Source organism: Mustela nivalis (genome assembly GCF_964662115.1).
Source record: "Mustela nivalis genome assembly, chromosome: 3".
In the NCBI taxonomy this organism is placed as follows: domain Eukaryota; kingdom Metazoa; phylum Chordata; class Mammalia; order Carnivora; family Mustelidae; genus Mustela; species Mustela nivalis.
The window spans coordinates 172,399,721-172,420,151 of record NC_139022.1 but is presented as its reverse complement, the minus strand read 5'-3'; the positions used below and the strand labels follow the sequence as shown (position 1 = coordinate 172,420,151).

The 20,431-nt window shown below is 39.6% G+C and overlaps 1 protein-coding gene across 4 annotated transcripts in view; it reads left to right on the top strand.

Moving 5' to 3' along the window:
• MARCHF6 (membrane associated ring-CH-type finger 6) overlaps positions 1-20,431 on the top strand; it is an 81,331-nt gene that overhangs the window by 35,339 nt on the left and 25,561 nt on the right. For all 4 annotated transcript variants that reach the window (XM_082725160.1, XM_082725158.1, XM_082725157.1 and 1 more), the window contains exons 5-15: positions 167-239; positions 4,436-4,604; positions 6,978-7,167; positions 8,780-8,841; positions 9,387-9,419; positions 10,547-10,598; positions 14,838-14,896; positions 16,047-16,127; positions 16,375-16,443; positions 16,524-16,598; positions 17,870-18,004. In XM_082725160.1, the coding sequence (XP_082581286.1) occupies positions 167-239; positions 4,436-4,604; positions 6,978-7,167; positions 8,780-8,841; positions 9,387-9,419; positions 10,547-10,598; positions 14,838-14,896; positions 16,047-16,127; positions 16,375-16,443; positions 16,524-16,598; positions 17,870-18,004 (998 nt within the window). The remainder of the gene's footprint in view (positions 1-166; positions 240-4,435; positions 4,605-6,977; positions 7,168-8,779; positions 8,842-9,386; positions 9,420-10,546; positions 10,599-14,837; positions 14,897-16,046; positions 16,128-16,374; positions 16,444-16,523; positions 16,599-17,869; positions 18,005-20,431) is intronic.

The window sequence follows — 20,431 nt, the reverse complement described above, 5'->3', positions numbered from 1 at the left end:
GCTGAGCCAGCCAGGTGCCCCAGGGTTTTCTTTCAATGTAGTATTTTAGGACAGTCTTGCGAAGACTAAATATTTCTAGGGGCTTACACTTCACCTGTTTAGTTGAGTACCTGTCTCAGTTCATGCTGTATGTCGTAACCGAATGCTGTCTTGCCCTTCTTGGCAGGCCGTATCTACAAGTGCTTGTTTACTGGCTCTGTGAGCTCACTACTGACACTGCCACTGGACATGCTGTCCACGTGAGTACTTGTGAAGCTGGAAAGCTGCACAGAAGAGCTAGTGCTGGGTTTTCCTGTATGCTTTTATTTGTTAAAATTTGAAAAGTCCTTTTGTTTCAAGGACAAAGAGTAATTTATGTTTCTTACTCTGACAGTTATAGCTACAGTAGGAGTAGTTGACATATGTACGTGTTTGTTCTAAAACATACCTGTTTTAAAGACTATTTTGTACGGCGGGACGATATGTTAAACAGGCAGCCATGCAGTGTGAGATCTGTGCTATCATGTTCATGTGCCGAGAGTTCATTTAAACATGTATTTTTTTTAACAGCATAGTCATTTGAATTCAAATTTAGTTTTTAAATGTTTCTTGTGATTATTAGAATATGGACTAAAAACTTGTTCACTGTCATTATTTTACTGTATCATAATTTGCCATTAAGCATTGTTAACTGTTTTCTTGGGAAAGATGTGTTTTTATTACCGATGTCAGAATTAGAAATGCCGTAAATGATTAACTGTATCAAGATCATTAAATATTAAGTCTGCCAATGGTTGCACCTGTATTTGCTAAATCTTTTTTACCCAGCTGACCTTACGTTTCTGATTGCTGTGTCAGTCAAGACAGAGAACAATACAAAACCATCCCATGGAACAGAAGTATTCAGAGTATGTTACCATTAAAATAAGCCACAAGGCAAAAGAAGAGAGCAGGAGGGCATACTATATTTCTGATAGAAAAGGAAATAAGGAGTTCTTTTGAGTCTCTTGCATCTGCACCATTATTTTTAATCATGTTTCTAAATATTTAGAAACATTAGATGTGTCTGTGACTTGGTTTTTCTGCTTGCTGGTAATACATTTTTGGGACAGGTCAGGTATTTCATTTATGTCTGTCTTCAGGAGCGTAGGGAATAATAGATAAAAGGTTTTCACCTTGAACTTATTTACGTTAGAATTATTTTTTGTTTTCATTAATAAAGAACAGCTTTGATAAAGTAATGTTTAGAGTAGACAGGGGCCTCGAAAGAGGGTGCTCTTAGCTGTGGCCATGACAAAAAAGAGAAGCAGTAATTTAACACATTTGAAAGTTTGGAGCTAGTGTAAGAAGATAACCCTTTGTGTAAGAATACAGGCCTTTTGTGAAGTGACCCAGTGGAAACAAATAGGATGGCATTCCCATTTCCGGACATCAGGTTTTTATCTCAGCCATCCAGAACATGGTCTCAGTATAGAAGTGTAAGAAGTTTGTCTTGAATGGCTCAGCTGCCATTCATTATGTCTTTGGTATATGACATCGTTCACCCCTGGCTGGCATTTAGGAATCATGTACATCACAGAGATGCGTATTGGAAGTAGTGAGAGAAGTCTGATAAAAGCAAAGGTGACTGCTAAGAATGGTGGACGTTTTATTTTAATATGTATAAGCTAATAAAAGAACCATTTCAGGGGCGCCTGGGTAGCTCAGTTGGTTGGACGACTGCTTTCAGCTCAGGTCATGATCCTGGAGTCCCGCGATCGAGTCCCGCATCGGGCTCCCAGCTTCATGGGGAGTCTGCTTCTCCCTCTGACCTTCTCCTTGTTCATGCTCTCTCTCACTGTCTCTCTCTCAAATAAATAAATAAAATCTTCCAAAAAAAAAAAAAAACCATTTCACATAGGGTGTTCTTGTTCTGTTTAGTTCAGGCCAAAATTTTCTAAACCACGGTAGTTAACGAGTGTGTATGGTAGCGGCCAGTCAGTATCTCAGTTGTTTAGAAAAGGAGACTTGAATTCCAATCTTTGCAGTTTAATGAAGCAGAAATGCATTATTTTTCTAATGATTTCTGTTTTAATTGGCTATGTTAACATTTACCAAAGCCCAAATATGAAAAACAGGTGCTTTTGGAAGGCATGTCAGTGAAATGTGAGACAAACGGGTGTAGTATCCTGCTTCCCTACTCTCTTTACTACTTGTCGGTGCAGCTGTTACCCTCTGGTTGTTGGGCAGATGTGATCACTTAGGCGATAGAATGAGGTAGTTGGTTGTAACAGAAGGAACCCTAGCATTTGAACATGGTTTCTGTATCTGCAGGTTATTTGGTGACTTTGGGCAAATCATTGGCTCTTTCTGAACCCGTTTCCTCCTCTGTAAAGTGAGGAAGATCATGCCTCAGGGCTTTGAGTGGGCTGTTTAAAGATTAAATTCACATATATACATAAAGACTATATATGAATTTTGAGTATTAGGTTAATGTATAGCAGAATTTTCACTAAAGCTCAGAGCTGTTGCTTGTCTTACGTTGGCAGGCTTCCCCTCTGGTTCTAACCTGATTGGTTAGTGGGCCACCAAAACTGCCTTCAGGAGACTGCTGGTCGGCACAAGAGGAACACCAGAGGCATGGCTGGGGATAGTCAAAAGAAATTATAAACGTGGTTTGGTTTTGTAATCCCATGCTTTGAAGACTTGAGCCAGTTTTCCTGAAAACTAAAGTCGTTTAAAAAACTACTTTAAAAGTACTTTAAAAGTAGTTTAAAAACCTAAGTAGTCCCCCCCAAAAAAAACCTAAGTAGTTTAACTAAACTACTTTTTTTAATGAGCAGTGAGTGTTTCATTTTCTCTGTAGTATTAATTTTATTTATGAAATTTTACTTTAAATTTTCTTAATATTATAGTAGCTGCTTACATATCCTGTAGCTCAGTTCTTTAGATCATCTCTAGGCACAACATATCAATTAATTTTGCTTCAGAGCATACTGTCCCCAAAACTTACTGGCTTAAAACAGCAGTAATTTTATTGGCTCATAATTCAGGGGTCAGCAGTTTGGGCTGGGCTCAGCTGACGAGTTCATCTGTTGGGCTTTCCTCAGATACTCAGGTATTTCACTAGTTGGGTGGTCTGAGATGGCTCCAGCTGTGCGCCTGGGTTCTCTTCCATGTGCCCTCTCATCTCTCGGAGAGCCAGCAGGGCTTCTCTACGTGTGCTCGCAGGGCAGCATTCCAGAAGGGTGACAGTTGAAGTTCACCAGCTCTCTTCTAGTCTCTAAACTCAGGCTGACTCACATTGGTCCAGGCAAGTCACAGAACCAGTCCAGATTCTAGGTGTGAGGGAAAAGAACTCTACAAAGGGCTTGTCACTGTTTAAAATGGTCATCAAACAATTGTTATTGCTGATGATGAGTACGGAGTAGAAATAGTGGGTATTTAGTCTGAGGTTAACAAAGTTTTAATAATCTGGAGGGTTTTTTAGCATGGGAATCGTTAGATTCCTCTTTTGATTAGGATACATTTCAGGTCATATCTGTGGGCCACATTAATGCATTAAGTTTGGAACCAGTAGGCTGAGGTCTTTCAAATGGACCCCTCTCAGATTTTCCATGGTGGAAGAAGTCCTTCTATTACGATAAAGGATTTTCTGAAGGCCACTAAGATTCTTGAGTTATCCTTGAATTATTCTGAAATCAGACATAGACTAGAGAATGACAAGCCCCTTCCTTCCTCCTTGAGAGGAAAAGAACATGAGGTCTTTGGTGTTAGAATACTACAAGTATCATAACATAATTTGTCTATCTGAATTTGTTGAGGAGCTAATAACATACTTACGATATATTTGCAGTTAGCATAAAAATTTAATCTGCTTTCCAAGTGATACCTAAAGTGTATTACAGACTTCTGTCTTGCACATTGCATCCTGAGTATCTCTCAGCTTGCTTGCTTTATATTGTCATTAGGCCTTTCTGGAGGTTCTTCTTTTCTGACTTGCTGATTATTTGTGTGGGTTATCAGCTAACCAAGTTTATTAAACTTGTGTGTAAAATAAGGATAAGGAAATTCTTAGGGTGAGTTGGACAGTCATTCACCTTTCATAAATTACATACATACTTGGCCTTGGTCAGTGTTTGGTTGCTTTTGGGTTTTGCCTTTTGCCTGCCTGTTTCTAAGCCATGTTCAAAGAATGGCTGGGTAGCTAATTTCTATGTAGTTCTGATGTTATTCTTCACTTACTAAAATACATATAATACAATATATAAATAAATATATTTGGCCAGCTTATAAGATAGATAGAATTTCTCCTATCTCAGAAATGATTCTGAGAAACTGATTTTTACCCAGAAAATTATGACTCGTTTTCTGTCTCTTCTTTCTGACATTTTAGTTTAAGATGAAATGTTGTTACCTTTGGTTTCTTAATTTTAAGCATTCTTTGGAGTAATTCTATATAATTTTTTTTTAATAGGGACAATTTATTGGCGGATTGTTTGCAGGGTTGTTTTGTGGTGACATGCACGCTGTGCGCATTCATCAGCCTCGTGTGGCTGCGAGAGCAGATCGTCCACGGGGGCGCCCCGATTTGGTTGGAACATGCTGCCCCGCCCTTCAACGCAGCGGGGCACCACCAAAATGAGGTAACCCCTCCATCCCTGAACTGGTTCTGTTTGTGTAGTTCTGTTTGTGTTCTGTCTTGCGCCCCCTTGCAAAGCATGATAGTGAAAGGTTTGGGAGAAGATTAAGGAAGAAGGCACTTCTACTTTGCTTCTTAATTTTGGAGCGAGATCGGGAGCAGTGTTGGGGTGTACTGAAGTACTCTTTCAGCCCCTTTGCCAGATTGACTGCTTCGTGCCGGCCTGTAAGCGAACATAGAGACTCCCCCATCTCTTTATACCGACATGCTGTGGGCCGCTGAGGAGGTGCCCTGCTTTCTGCGCTCATCCGTTTCTTATGCAAAATGCCTTGTGTTTGCTGCTCCCAGTAGCAACGGTACTAAAAGTAGAGTCATTGGAACTCTTACACAATCTGATGCAGTTTCACTTTTTCTTTATGAGAGATGCATGCTTAATGTTAGATGCAGGAGCATTTGCTAGATGTGTTAAGAGAAAGAGGATTAGATAAATGACTTTTAGTGTCTTGCTTGCTGAGAAATTATTGGGCTGAAAATGTTAAGATTTAGCTATGTACAAAAACTATGCTTTGTAAAATTTTATTACAAAAAAATGACTCTAAGATACTTAAGATGATAATTAACAACTTAATTTTTTCATTTAAGGACCTTTTGCTGTATCAGTGTGTAGTTCGATTTCCATCAGATTCTGCCATACTTTTTTCTTTACAGGGTTGAGTGTAACTTCTTAGCACATCACACATACGAGAAATGAGACTAGAAAGAAAAGACACTTCTTACCTAGTATTAATACTTTTATCATTGTATCTCATATTTTGAAGCATTAATGCATATTTTGAAATACTTAATGTTGCTCTTTCAGAATCTTCATTGACTCCAGGGCATTCAGTGTTTTCCTTAACTATGTCTTTGCATTAGGTAGGTAGCCAGACTCCGTAAAAGCCTGAGGAACTGACAGAGTCCATACGGCCAGGTTTACCTACTAAGCAGCAATTAGAAATTGTTTCCTTAAGTGTTTAACTGATAACAGAGAATTAAGTTACAGATCTGTATGGGTATAAACAAATAGGTATGTAGGTGAATAGGTCTTTATCCCTGAGGCAGTTGGTAAAGGCAGGAGATGCCTTCTAAAGAAGGATTATGGGCCAGAGTTGGTCGTGGGGTTTGAGTCTCATTATGAGATGGCCCCCATCCCTGTGGCCCCTGCCCTCCAATGTGGCACATGTGCTAGAGTCTGAGTTCTGTTTCCCCAAAGTTAAAGAATGGAGACTGAACAGTACCAAAGACACAAAGAAACAGAGAAGCCCAGAGTGATCAAATAAGGTCACCACCAAGTGAGATGATGGCTGAGAAGCCAGAGGTCATGCTAAGAATGGCTGTTCAGGTCCAGGTTCCACGAGAGCTTCCTGGGGTTCCACCAGATAGCCTTGATGAAGACTATGTTGAAGACCTTGAGAGCATTCCATGAAGGAATCCTCCTAACCCTGTAGTCATAGGTTGCAGCTGGGCCCAGGGATGTCCTCAGACCTTTACAGGAGCTTGCTGTACAGTGGCTGAGACCTAGTGTTCACGGAGAGGAGCAGATTGTGGAGATGCTGGTACAGAAGTAATTCTGGGTTGTCTTGCCTGAGCAGTGACGTCAGCTTGGGGTCAGAATCACCGGCTGAATCTTAATGCTCCCTTCTTGCTTAACCTACTTTTGGTGAAAAGTAACCAAAGTTCTCTTTGTTGCAAGATCCAACTGTGGTCATGGGAAATCTGAACCTTGGGTTTCTTTGAGTTTGTCCTTGACTAGTTGTAATAAGATTAAGTCAGAACTTCTATCTGAGCCTTTTTTTTTGGCTGAGGCAGCTCTAGTTCCAGAAGCTGAACTCCAGAAGGAGTTCCTCTGCCCTGTTGTTAAGATAGACAGCCTGCTGCTTGTTTTTACTCTGTTGAATGCCTTGTTTTTTGCACTTTGTGACATGTTTTAATGTATTGTTTATGTATCCAGAGAGGTAGTGGCTTTAACTTTCTGAATTCTTGATTTTTGCTCTGCTGGCATGAGTAGAAACTTCTGTAACTCTACCAGTAACTGGTTTGGGATGTGCCTGAAGTGTTAAAGTTAGCCAGATTTGTTGACCCATTTTCTGTAATACTTTGTAAAATCCCTAAATTATACTGAATGAATATATACACTGTGAAGTGAGTTTATATTCTCATATGCCGAGTAGATCCAAAAATCAGATACTTGTAGAAAAGATAACTTTGAGAAGTGTTTTTTTTAATAGTTTGTGTTTATTTGCTAGTTTTATTATTTTTTAACGGGAAGAGTGCGATTTGGAAATAGAACAGAATTGAGACAAGTTAACTACATTTCTGGGCTCTTCTATCATTTTAGGCTCCAGCAGGAGGAAATGGTGCTGAAAATGTTGCCCCTGACCAGCCTGCTAACCCCCCAGCTGAGAACGCGGTGGTGGGAGAAAACCCCGATGCCCAGGATGATCAGGCGGAAGAGGAGGAGGAGGACAACGAGGAGGAAGATGACGCGGGTGGGGAGGATGCGGCCGATGCCAACAACGGGGCTCAGGGTAATGGCTGCTGGCCCGCGCTTACCCTTCCTTCGTGACCATGAGTCCCTGTACAGCTGTCCTTGAGAAGGACTGGAGAGTTCAAAATATTGTGGGTTTGGAGTTCTATTTCTAACCTGTTTTTACTTTATTTTGCAGATGTGCATTTATGGATATACATATGTGTAAATTTTTGTGTGTGTGAAGTAGGGCGCATTTTGTGGTGTTTATTTTTTAAAAGGTTTTATTGATGTGTTTGAGAGAAAGTGAGAGGACGCGAACAGAGGAGGGGAGGCCGAGGGAGGAGGAGAAGCGGGCTCCTCGCCGGGCGGGGTGCTGGACGCGGGGCTCGAGCCCGGGACCCCGGGGGGCGGCCTGAGCTGAAGGCAGACGCTTCACTGACTGGGCCACCCAGGCACCCCACATTTTGTATTTTAATATCCTGCTCAACAGGACTTTTTATAGGGTGGATAGGAAGAAGTTATTTGTAAGTTGTACTGGACTTGAATATTTTTAAAGGAATTTGGTACAGATTTCTATATTTCCTTTTGTTTCTCTTGAAAAGCACAACTTTTAATATCAAAGAATTCTTGAAGTGTACGCTGCAGGTCAGATGTCATTATGAAAACCATTTTCTCATTTTCTAGCAGTCTAACTCCAGAACGCAAAAGCCGACCCAGGACTGTGCCCGCCAGTCAGCTGGCAGTAGCTCACCCCCTCTGCTTGTCTCCTCCCGCCCCAGACTTTTCCTCTCCAGCACTGCCCTGTCTCTGTCCACTGGAGATCGCTGGTGGCTGAGGGTCTCCTGGGTGCCAGGCACTCAAACAGATTCCTGCCTTCATGGAGCTCCTGGTCTAGTGAGGAAGCAGGAGTGCCCAAGGGCACAAACACCTCGTTACACGTTGTGATAAGTGTGCAGTTGCTCTGAGGATGCTGTTGGGAGAGTCTGTTTTAAACAAGATTCTCCAGGTAGCTCAGAGTAGGTGATACTTGAGGTGAGCCTGAAGGATCAGAACAAGCAAGTTGTGTGCTGGGAGCAAGGGGCCTTTGTAAGGAGCCGAGAATCTATGATCAGACGCTCCAAGAAGGCAGCCTGCTGCCACTGGTGTGGCCATCCTTTCCTTCTCTTCGTCTAACGCAGGAGCTCCTGATTGCGTAGTTCTGTCTTCCACTTGTGGTCCACATAGCGCTCCCAGTGCTCTCCTGCTTTTAAAATCTGATCGTGGTTACACGTGTTACACTAAAGAAACAAAATCCACGTTTAACCTCCACCCCCCTACCACCCATGAGCTGATCCCTGTCTGCCTTTCATACTTCATCTTCTACCTTTCCCTCCCCACCCCCAGAGAATTCTTGTTCCTTGGCTTCCTTGTTTTTCTTAAAATTGCCAGATTTGTTCCTCACTCAGAGCAGTTAAGTTCTCGCTTTCACATAACCCTATTTGTTTCCTTTCTGGCACTTAACCACATTATGTGTGTTGTATTTATGTATTTGGGTTCTTATTACCTAACAAGCAAAGAATGTAGTTCAGCTTCTCATCAGCAGTTTACAAAACACCAAATTAAAAGCGTATGTTTTATTACTTATGGTTCAGGTTCCATCAGTAATCTTTCAACTACAATTCTTTTTCCAGATGACATGAACTGGAATGCTTTGGAATGGGACCGAGCTGCAGAAGAGCTTACGTGGGAAAGAGTAAGATTCTTTCTATCATGCATTCTGGTGTTTTAACCTTAAACTATGTGTTGAAGTTCGACATGTCTAGATGCATACACCAGTTTCATAGCTACATTCAATGGAAGCTGTAGTAGAACTTTAGTTTCTAGAAAAAAGTGATGTGTTGTGAAAATATTAAAAATATTATAATGTTGATTATTTTTCTATTTTCTGGCCTTTAATACAAACAAATTGTGGACTTCTGTAAAATGAAGTAACAATTTAAATTGAAATATTCTGATAGTGCAGTTGGTATACCATGAAATCTTGTCTGGCTCCTTATCCATTGTGAAAATTAAACCCATAATAGAACTGTTTTTACTTTATAATCATATGATTTGGAGTAAAAGGTGGCCCAAGTATAAAATTCTAATAAACAAGTTTTTTACTCTTTGAAAATATGCTGTATTGGAAAGTAGTGGGTAAGGATCATGTTTAAATATAATTAAAAGTGAGCCTTTTTTCTAAATAGAATGAAAAATCCTGTTGCATCTTGAACTTGTGCATATTGTTATTTATTTCAGATGCTAGGACTTGATGGATCTCTAGTTTTTCTAGTAAGTAAAGCTAATATTTTTAAATAGAGTTTTGACTTATGTATCTTAATGATTTAGTGATTTCAAATTTATAGTATGTCCACACTTTTTATAGTAAGGGTCAGCATACCCTTTGAATTTTGATTACTGAAGAAAGTCTGTTTTGTGTATTGAAAATACTGGCAAAGAACAAATGTAATAGTATTAAAAAGGTCATTATTAAGTATTGATTTGTAAAAAAGAAAATGAAATACAGATTTAATAATAGTTAAGAACTTGATCTTCTTTTAACCTTGCAGTGTTTAATGCTTTGTAGTGCTCACAATGAGACCCAGTTTCATGTTAGGTTTCTACTGTTAACCAAACCTCACCTGTCTTTACCTTATTAGCAAAGAGTACAAACTCAAAGGGGAGGGATAATTCTGTAAAGAACCTGTTTTTTAGGAGAAGTGATGCTGTTTCCAGGTTCTGTATTATAAAATGACTTGGGATTTTTAAGTGGCTTTGGGTGTCGCGATAACTTAGCTACTGGTCGAAGAACCCCCCGCTGACTGAAACAGTGACATAAGGTCACAGTTGTCTTGGAGGTGATAATACATAACTGGGGGTGGTGGTGGTGGAGTAGAGACCGAGCGAGAATGAGTCTTCTAAGACTTCTACTGAGAAAACCAGGGTGCCATAGGCAGAAAAGGGACCAAGGAAGAGAAGTGACCTTGCAGAAGCCGTGAGAACAAAATGGACACTGGAAAGAAGCACTGTGTGGTTTATATTGATGTGGAATTCTAGAATTAATGCAATTTTCAAATTTTCCTCCATTAAGATTTTTTTTCCCCTCCTCCATTTGGAATTTTTCAGCATCATTTGATTTAAATGAAATCTGGCTGTTATTTCTGAGAATCTGTGTAGTTTGTAGTGGCATACTAATTTCTGAAGAGGAAATGTTTATGGATTGATTTTTTTTTCTTGTATGTAACATTATGAACTTGAATTTTACTAGGTTTAGTTTTATGAGCTATCTAATGAAAAATGAGAAGTTGCATGTAATGAAATCACAACATTATTGAGTGACGATTTCAGTCTTAACTAAGTGGAGTAGTCCAGTTAGACATGGAAGAAGAATATATTTTATTAATGCTCTTTTCCTTTAGGAACATGTCTTCTGGGTGGTGTCTCTAAACACATTGTTCATTCTTGTTTTTGGTAAGTGGTGTTTATGATGCTGTTATTTATGGTAGTATGATAGAAATTCAGTTTTTAAGGAGCCTTGTTACAGGTTTTGTTTTTGTTCTGAAACACTGGAATATGTGAAATGGTTGCAGATAGTCATCCTGTATAGGAAGTCCCCAGGTACACAGATACATTTCTTTCCCAAGAACATTGACTACAGTTACTTACCATCTCTGCTTCTTTTGGGCATCTCCATCTCTTTTTATAGGAATTGACTTTTTAGGGGTGTCTGAGTGGCTTAGCTGGTTGAGGGTCTGCCTTCAGCCCAGGTCATGATTCCGGGATCTTCGGACAGAGCCCCTGCCTGGGGGCTTCCCTGCTCAGTGGGGAGTCTGCTTCTCCCTCTGCCACTCCCCCTGCTTGTGCTCTCTCTCTCTCTCTCTCAAATAAATAAAATCTTAAAAAAAAAAGTTTATCTTAGACTGACTTGAGATTATGAGCATCCTTTCCCTGGAACTAATTTTGTGCTGATTATCTGTGTGCTTTTCCCTTTGGCAGAAGATCTTGTTTCTTCTCTCAGAATCTTGACCAAGGCTTTACCAGAGACCCTGTCTTGGGAGCTGTCACTAGGGATAGATACAAGCATGAACCTTTCCAAAGTGTGAAATCCCTGTAGAACCAAATTCCAGTAAACTCAGAGTCACTTCCAAACACTTTTCCCAATTGTGGCTGTGAGGATTCTTGTGACCACACAGGAATCCCTGATGTTGGGACTAATCAGGGAAAGGAAGAGAGGGGTGGCAGGTTTTTCCGCTTTGAGAAAGATAAAAGAAACTGAATCGAGCAAAACAATGCTTTAGAATTCAGTTTCTGCATCTCTCAAGGGAAAGAAAGTGGAAGTGTGATAGAATCAGGCTCTTGTTAGATTGTACTATGAATTGTGTCTCTTAGAGACACTTCAGTCTACAGATAGCTCTGTAGGAATGAACTTTGATAAATTCCTTTTTTTTTTTTTTTTTTTAGAGATTTTATTTATTTATTTGACAGAGATCACAAGTAGGCAGAGAGGCAGGCAGAGAGAGAGGAAGAAGCAGGCTCCCTGCTGAGCAGAGAGCCCGATGTAGGGCTCGATCCCAGGGTCCTGGGATCATGACCTGAGCCAAAGGCAGCGGCTTTAACCCACTGAGCCTCCCAGGCGCCCCGATAAATTCCTTTTTTATGCATATGAGTTAACCCTCTTTCCTGCTGAGGAAGAGACATAAAGATTTTCCAGGGTTTTTCCACTGGATTCCAAGTTACTTGCTTCGGTTTGGGGACCACATTGTGCCTTAAAAAGCAGTTGTTTTCGATAGGAAACCATGTAGTCAAAAACTGAATTATGTAAATGAGAATAAGACAAAAAATTAATTTCTGAATATTATAAAAGAACAAAATAAATTTACAGGTATCTTGTTTAAACAAAATTATCTTGAAAAAGTTCCATTGATTCTCAATTTTTAGTAGCTATTTAAGATGGTGCAAGTTAATAGGAAACTCTTCCCTTTTGCATAGGGGGTAGAAACAAAAATGCAGATTATTCTGCCTACTTTTTCATTATGTAAAATAATTGGTTAATATAGAGTGTGCATCTGTTTTTGATTCTTGACCAGATTTTGAGAGGAAAAAATGATCTGTAGATTTAGTCTTTGTTCTTGAAAGAAAAGCTTAATGCTAAATTAATGTTTGGAGGAAAAAGTCACCTCTAACAGGTGAATTGTAGTGGGGCACCTGGCTGGCTCAGTCAGAGGATCATGTGACTGTTGATCTTGGGGTTATGAGTTCAAGCCCCACGTTGGGTGTAGATATTATTTATTTATTTATTTATTTACTTAAGATTTTATTTATTTGTCAGAGACAGAGGGAGAGAGAGTGCGCGAGCACAGGCAGACAGAGAGGCAGGCAGAGGCAGAGGGAGAAGCAGGCTCCCTGCCGAGCAAGGAGCCCAATGTGGGACTCGATTCCAGGACCCTGGGATCATGACCTGAGTGGAAGGCAGCTGCTTAACCAACTGAGCCACCCAGGCGTCCCAAGGTGTAGAGATTATTTAAAAAAAAAAAAAAAGAACTTAAAAAAAAAAAGGGAAAAAACCCCACATGAATAATAGAAAAGATAGCTAACATTTATGTAAAGCACATCACATCTTAAGTAAATTTTTTCCCTAATCCAACCTCCAAAACTTATATACTATGAAGAAATAATCTTCGTAAATCTGTATTATACTTAGGATTTTTTGAAATGAACCAAGTTGTTTTCCTCTTTTTAGGAGTATATTTTCCCTTAAAGGTGAATGGTCATTGGGATTAAGCACACTCCTGTTTCTTTCCTGCTTGGGTTGCTGTGTTAGAATTTTCCACTTGCATTTTTGGAGTCTTGTGGTCATGTACTTTGCAGAATTATAAACTTAAAATGTAGCTATCTCCTAATAGAAGGGAATGTTACTGAGATAGTGACCTTAATTTCAGGATACTTAATCTCATGGTTGCTGTGTAATGGAATAGAAATGGGTTGTTAAAAATTGGTGCTCAGTTTAATATTTCCCTTTGTAAATAGAGTTGGAACTTGAAAATTTGCCTTTCCTGGAGGTCAATTTGAGTCATCCTCAGAGTTGGGTGAGACAACAAAATAGGAAAATTCTGCAAATAGTTTTTTCTTACTCATTAAGAATTTCTTGTGCTTTATAGTACACATAATATATTAGTAAAATGTGTGTATGATTTATAAATTTCAATATGTTGGGAATAATTGTTCAGAAAAATTTGTACCCATGGAATACTTGATTAAAAAGGTTTGCTGGTCAGATCCCTATGGATTCACTCTGACTTTTGTCTTAATGTTTGAGTCCCCCTCCCTGCTTTACTTATAATCTATGCTGTTCAATTAATTTTGCTATAAGGAAAACACAAATTTTATTTTAAAAAAGTAAAATTTTATTAACATAACACAAAGACTTGAAGAAAAGAGACTATAAAAATATTTACTACGGGCGCCTGGGTGGCTCAGAGGTTAAGCTGCTGCCTTTGGCTCAGGTCATGATCTCAGGGTCCTGGGATCGAGTCCCGCATCGGGCTCTCTGCTCAGCAGGGAGCCTGCTTCCCTCTCTCTCTCTCTGCCTGCCTCTCTGTCTGCTGTGATCTCTGTCAAATAAATAAACAAAATTAAAAAAAAAAAATATTTACCATGAAAATGTTAAGGATATTTTTTTCATTTAACTGTAGTAGTATTATTACACCATACTAAATTAGCAGAATTTAGTGTTTCCTAACAACTCTTCATATTAAAAATTCCTAGATGATCTCAAATGTCATTTTACAGTTGGTTTGTTTGAATGAGGATCCAGATCTGCACGTTACTTTGGGTTAAGTTGAAGTTCCTTTTGATCTAGAATAGTCTTCTCTTTGCTCCCTTCATCTACTCCTACCCTGTTTTGCCATTAATTTGTTGACGTGACAAGTTAGCTGTCTCTCTTGCCTTCTACATTTCCGGTATGATGTCCACTACCTCGCTCTTTTGTCTCCATATTTCCTTTAAACTGGAGGGTCTAAGTAACATCTTAGTTACCCTGAACCTGTTTGTTCAGAAGCAGTGAGACAGGTATGCAATCCTTTACCCCAGTTACCAGTTTTTAGGGTAAACAATTGATGTGCTATTTCCAGGGGTGAGGAAAGTGTTATTCCTTATGTTTTCTTTTTTCCCTTTGTGTTTTTTGTTTTGGCTTTCCCCTTTTTGAGTATTATGAACTCATGGATTTTTTTTTTTAAGATTTTTTTTTAAATTTATTTGACTGACAGATCACAAGTAGGCAGAGAGAGAAGCAGGCTCCCCGGCAAGCAGAGAGCCCGATATGGGGCTTGATCCCAGGACACTGAGATCATGACCTGACCGGAAGGCAGAGACTTAACCCACTGAGCCACCCAGGCGCCCCGAACTCATGGATTTTTAAAGCATTCTGTGTGTTTCCATCCGTTTTGGTCATTCTTTGAGGCTCATATCATTCTTTCCTTGGCCAGTAAGACCCTCTTCATGATGGTTCCAGTCCTTTTGTCATGAACGTATTAGACCTTGATATCTTTGTTCTCTGGTTATAGAGAATGTCCTAGGCAGTGCATTTTTGGCCCCAGATCTGGAATCTTCCATTTCTCCAAAAAGCCCTGGTTTCTTTTACTGTGGATTGGTACTAGGAGTGTTTGTTGTTTTGATTTTGAAGTTTTCATTTAATTTTTCTCCCCCTTTTAGCATTTTGCCCTTACCACATTGGTCATTTCTCCCTTGTTGGTTTGGGATTTGAAGAACACGTGAGTATAATACTTTTACAAACTTACTTTCATTACTTGCCTTCAAACTTGATATTTGTTGAGTAAATGATAGTGTCGTAAAGACTTATGTCATCTCTCAGTTTGCCTTATACAAAGCAATAGTTCCCCAACACGAACTCATTCTTCTTTTTTCAAACTGACAGTCACTCAAACATAGAAGGTCATGTTGCCAGCTAAGAAAAATGTGTTCTGAACCCGATGGTACACTGCCTTCCTGTTGGGCAGGCCAAAGGCATGCTATTGGCAAGTTCTCTTATAGGCTGATTTTTGACCCATTCCATTAACTTGCTCCCTTTTCTCCCTTTCCCATAGTGATTTAGAAAAGTAATAGTATATCAGTCAAGTTTAAAAAAAAAAAAAAAAGTCCGTTTTGGAATGATGGGCTACAGTGTTTTCTAACGAATTTAATTTTGACGTTTTGTTCTTGTTTTTAGATAGATAAATATTTGAATGGTCAAACCTACAACTGTTTTACAGGGTCTCCAGAAAGAACTAGTTTTTAAGGAAATCTGACATTTCTGGAATGTTCTGTTCAGTTTGTGTACGTAAATCCTGAAAGATCACATTCTGAAGTGTTCTGAAAGAGCAGAGATGTGTTCCAGTATTTAATGTAGCTCTCAGTTTTCACTGAACCCAAGAACTTGGAAATTTGAATTTTCAAATTATCAGCCCTTGCTATCAGAAATTTAGAAACCTAAAAGATTTGTCACTGTCCAAATTTGTACTTTTTGTAAGCTGAAAATGGAATGGATTTGGAGAACAAGGAAAACTTAAAAGTCATTCCTGGGGTAGGAGGTGGGGTGGCTGAGACCTGGCAGGTGGGCTGCTGGGTCGGTGTGCTGCTGCTTTTATTGCTCAGCCTGCAGTCCCCCGCAGGATGGAGCAGGTGCAGATTAGTGTAGTACAGCTTTTGTTTTCGTAAAATTTAAATCACTCGATTTTGCCTGCTTGAGTAGATTGCTAACAGTGGGAGAATCTGGTTTGCAGAGATGTCGTTCAAAGGAACTTCATAATTGTCTAGTTGTAAGTTGCTGGGACAGTTCACTTTGAGTCTGCTCGGATAAATACATTGTTAAGCTGGGAGGGAGGCCGTATGGTAAAATTAAATTCTATTTATTTTTATTTCTAGGTCCAAGCATCTCATTTTGAAGGTCTAATCACAACCATTGTTGGGTATATACTTTTAGCAATAACACTGATAATTTGCCATGTATCCTTTAATGAACTAATAACATGGATGTTTGGTGGTATTATTATTCACACCAAAGAGTTGTTCCTGTTAGGGACAAAACTGTTTCTCTTCTGTCCTCTCAGTAAAAGTTGTAGCTATTTGTAGTGAGGATGAGGGCAGACGAAGTATGAAATTAATTCTGTCAAATAATACGTGTTGCCTAAATAAGTACCTATTTCTTTGTACCTTTAAATGCTCGATTTTTTTCCTTGACTAGATGCTATAGGGCTTGGCAACTCTTGTTAAATTTCACAGGTCTCGTCGTTTGCTGGGAGTCTGCTATATTGTTGTTAAGGTAATTCCTGTTAGAAGTTAAAACTGGAAATGATTTCTCCCCATTTGGATGGTATTTGATGGTTTTTGTTTTTACTTAAGGTTTCTTTGTTAGTGGTGGTAGAGATTGGAGTGTTCCCTCTCATTTGTGGCTGGTGGCTGGATATCTGTTCCCTGGTAAGTTTATTATTCGTTAAGATATAGTCAAATAATGTAAAGGTGTCGAATAGGGAGGTCTTTAGAATGAATTTCTTTTAAAGGAAACTCTGTGTGATAATAATTTGCTTTGTTTCCCCCCTGAGAATGGATCATTGTGAAGCCTTAATGTTACTAATTTTTGAGTACCTGATATTTTTTTGAGACTTTGTGAAAATTTTTGATGTTAGAATATTTTGACTAGAACCTTTCTAATAACCAGTGAAAATTTTCTTACTCATTTTACTCTTAATTTTACATTAATTTCAAGATATTATACACATAAGGAGAACAATCTGATAAGAACAGTCTTTGTAATAATAAGTAAATTCAACCATTTCTTTTAACTAAGATGATCAGTCCTGATTATAAATTTTAGTTACTGTCAGTGGTAATCAGGTTTTGACTTTTCAAAAATACTTTGTATGTAGAAAAGCTGCCTTTGGTCTGAGAGAACATTTTCACCTGTACCTTACTATTAAAACTTGTCGGGGGTGGTGGTGGTGGGGTGCCTGGATGGCGCTGTCTTTTACGCATCTGACTCTTGGTTTTGGCTCAGGTCCGGATCTCAGGGTCTAGAGATCAAATCCAGTGTGGGGCTCCATGCTCAGTGAGGAGACCGCTTTAAGATTCTCTCTCTCGCTTTGTCCTTCCCTCCTGTGCTCTCTCTTTCTCTGTCTTTAAAAGAAAAAGAAAAAATTTTGTCATGAATGCAGACGTGTAACCATGGAAAGAAGACACTTTTTTTTCCCAAGATATATTTGTTTATTAGAGTGCACACAGCAGGGAGGGGTTGAAGGAGAGGGAGAGAGAAACCCAAGCAGACTTGGCGACAAGTGCAGAGTGCAACGTGGAGCCCAGTGCAGGCTTGATCTCATGACCCTGAGATCAGACCTGAGCCAAAACCAAGAGTCAGATGCCCAACCAACTGTGCCACTCAGGCACACCTGAAAGAAGTTATTGTTAACCAAAAATGGTTCTTCACAGTAGCAACAATATTAAAGTTCTTATTCACCAATTGGTTCACCAGTCTTCTTATAGTTAAAATGTTATATTGTCATTATACATTTTTGACATAGTATCCAGCCTTACTTATATTTCTTTGACACCATGAAATGGCATTGAAAGAACTGGAGTCCTAGAACATCATAACCCACGCACATGGTGATTTATTCACTTCTTGGAAGATGGAGATGTTAATTTGGCAAATTTGAGCGGTACAAATCTCTCTCACCTGTTCTGTCTTGATTTAGGAAATGTTTGATGCTACTCTGAAAGATCGAGAACTGAGCTTTCAGTCAGCTCCAGGTACTACCATGTTTCTGCACTGGCTAGTCGGGATGGTGTATGTGTTCTACTTCGCCTCCTTCATCCTGTTGCTGAGAGAGGTGAGTTCTGCAGGGAAATGCCAACACTGTACATTTATGGAGAGTACTTCTGTTTTAACTGCGAGTCGTACATCAAAGGCTAATGATGATTTCCTGACTAATTTTCTCTGTTATTTTAGTCTAAGAGATAGATAGTTTGATAGATGAGTCTGGCTTTTTAAGATTTTATTTGTTTGACAGAGAGAGACATAGACATAGACAGAGAGAGGGAACACAAGCAGGGGTGGGAGAGAGAGAAGCAGGCTTCCCACTGAGCAGGGAGCCAGATGCCAGACTTGATCCTAGGACTCTGGGGTCATGACTCAAGCTGAAGGCAGACATTTAATGACTAAGCCACCCAGGCGCCCTGAGTTTGGCTTTATTTCTTGAAATTCTTTTTAGTTACTTGTCTCAAAAATGGACAAGTTTTAGTACTTCTGTGTATAATTAGTTATGAGTTTGGAAGATGAGTAGATTGAGGGGAAAAAACTAAAAGTACTTGCTTTACTTGATAGTTATTGTGACCATCCTCTCATACAAGTTCTTGGAATTTTATGTGATGTGAGTCTGTCTTGGACTCCATTTAAGGAAATACAGTACTGGAAATACCCAAAGCGGGGAATATGGTTTTGTGGATCAAAACTCAAAATACGTAGTCAAACACCGTAAGCATGGAATTACAGTGAGGGGCCTTTATGATTCCAGTTCACTTGCCTGAGGGATACCAGTTCTCATCCTGTTTTTAGAATATAGTCCTTACTGAGGTGCCTGGGTGGCTCAGTGGGATAAAGCCTTGGCCTTTGACTCAGGTCATGATCCCAGGGTCCTGGGATGGAGTCCACGTCTGACTCTCTGTTCAGCAGGGAGCCTGCTTCCCTCCACTCCTCTCTCTCTGCCTGCCTTTCTGCCTACTTGTGATCTCTGTCTAGCAAATAAATAAATAAAATCTTAAAAAAAAAAAAAAGAATATAGTCCTTACTGATTTGAAGAGAGTGAAATGAAAATAGGGTCAGTATTTGATTAGTATAGATCTCATGCTCAGTCATTCTGATGCAGTGGGAAGTATAAAAATGAGTAATTTTGACAAATGTACTTGTATTTCCTCAGATACTACTCTATGTTCACTCTGGGCCAGCACTATGCTGATCTAATAGTAAGAAACAAAGACAGGGTGCGTCTGGGTGGCTCAGTCATTAGGTTTCTGCCTTTGGCTCAGGTCATGGTCCTGGGATTGAGCCCCATATCTGGCTCCAGGGAGCCTGCTTATCCCTCTACAGCTCTCCTGTGCTTGTGTTCCCCCTCTCACTATCTCTCTCTCTAATAAATAAACAAAACTTTTTAAAAAGAAAAAGAAAGAAAAAAAGACAGGATCCCCATTCTTTTTGATTGTATATCCTGGGAAGGAATACAACCATCAGACAAGTCAGCCTGTTCCACTGAGAGTGGTGGTGGAGAAGTACCGGGGGAATGTGCAGGAGTGCCAGAGAAGGCCGGTGAATCCAGTGTGAGCGGAATACAGAAGCACCAAGGTTTGATGCTATTCTTGGTGTACTTTTCCTTTGAGATACTGAGGAGTTAAGGAGTGGGCTGGGGTCAGAATGTTTTCCTGAATTATATGGTGTAAGTTCAGTAAAGTCTATTTGTAGATAAAACTTGTATTCTTTCTTTGAAACAAGCATTTGAGACTAAATTTTTTCCAAACTATAATTCTATACAATTTCTGAAATACACTATTAAGTGATGAAGTGTTTTTACATCGAAGTTTTTCATCTCCTCGGCTTGGTGGTTTTTTTGTTGGTACAGAATCCTAGGATTAGGGATCTGGATGGAACCATAGAGGTCGTATACTCCCTCACTTGGAAGATGGGGAAATATAGTTGGGGCAGGTGAGAGGCATACATGGGGTAACTCAGAGAATTTGGGCCACTCAGGACTGATACTCAGACTCTTCCATTGCCCCATCACCCACAGCGTCTTGGGTTGATGATTTCCACTGAGAAAGGGAGAAAAGATGTAGACAGTAGAATGAAATGCTGAGAAGCTTTAGGATTTCTTAATTAACAAGATACCTCCTCTCAGGAGAGTAAGACTGGCATCAGATCTTCTATTTAGAACATTTATAAATTGCCGTGTAATTCTTTTTTACCAGATGATGCAGTATAATGACAGTGTTTAAAAAAAAAAAAAGATACTTACTTTTGGGGCTCCTGGCTGGCTCAGTGGGTGAAGGCCTCTGCCTTCGGCTCAGGTCATGATCCCAGGGTCCTGGGATCGAGCCCCGCATTGGGCTCCCTGCTCAGCGGGGATCCTGCTTCCCTTTCTCTCTCTCTCTCTGTGCCTGCCTCTCTGCCTACTTGTGATCTCTGTCCAATAAATAAATAAAATCTTAAAAAAATATACTTACTTCTCACCTCAGAGACTTAGATTTCTTGACAAGTTGCACTTACT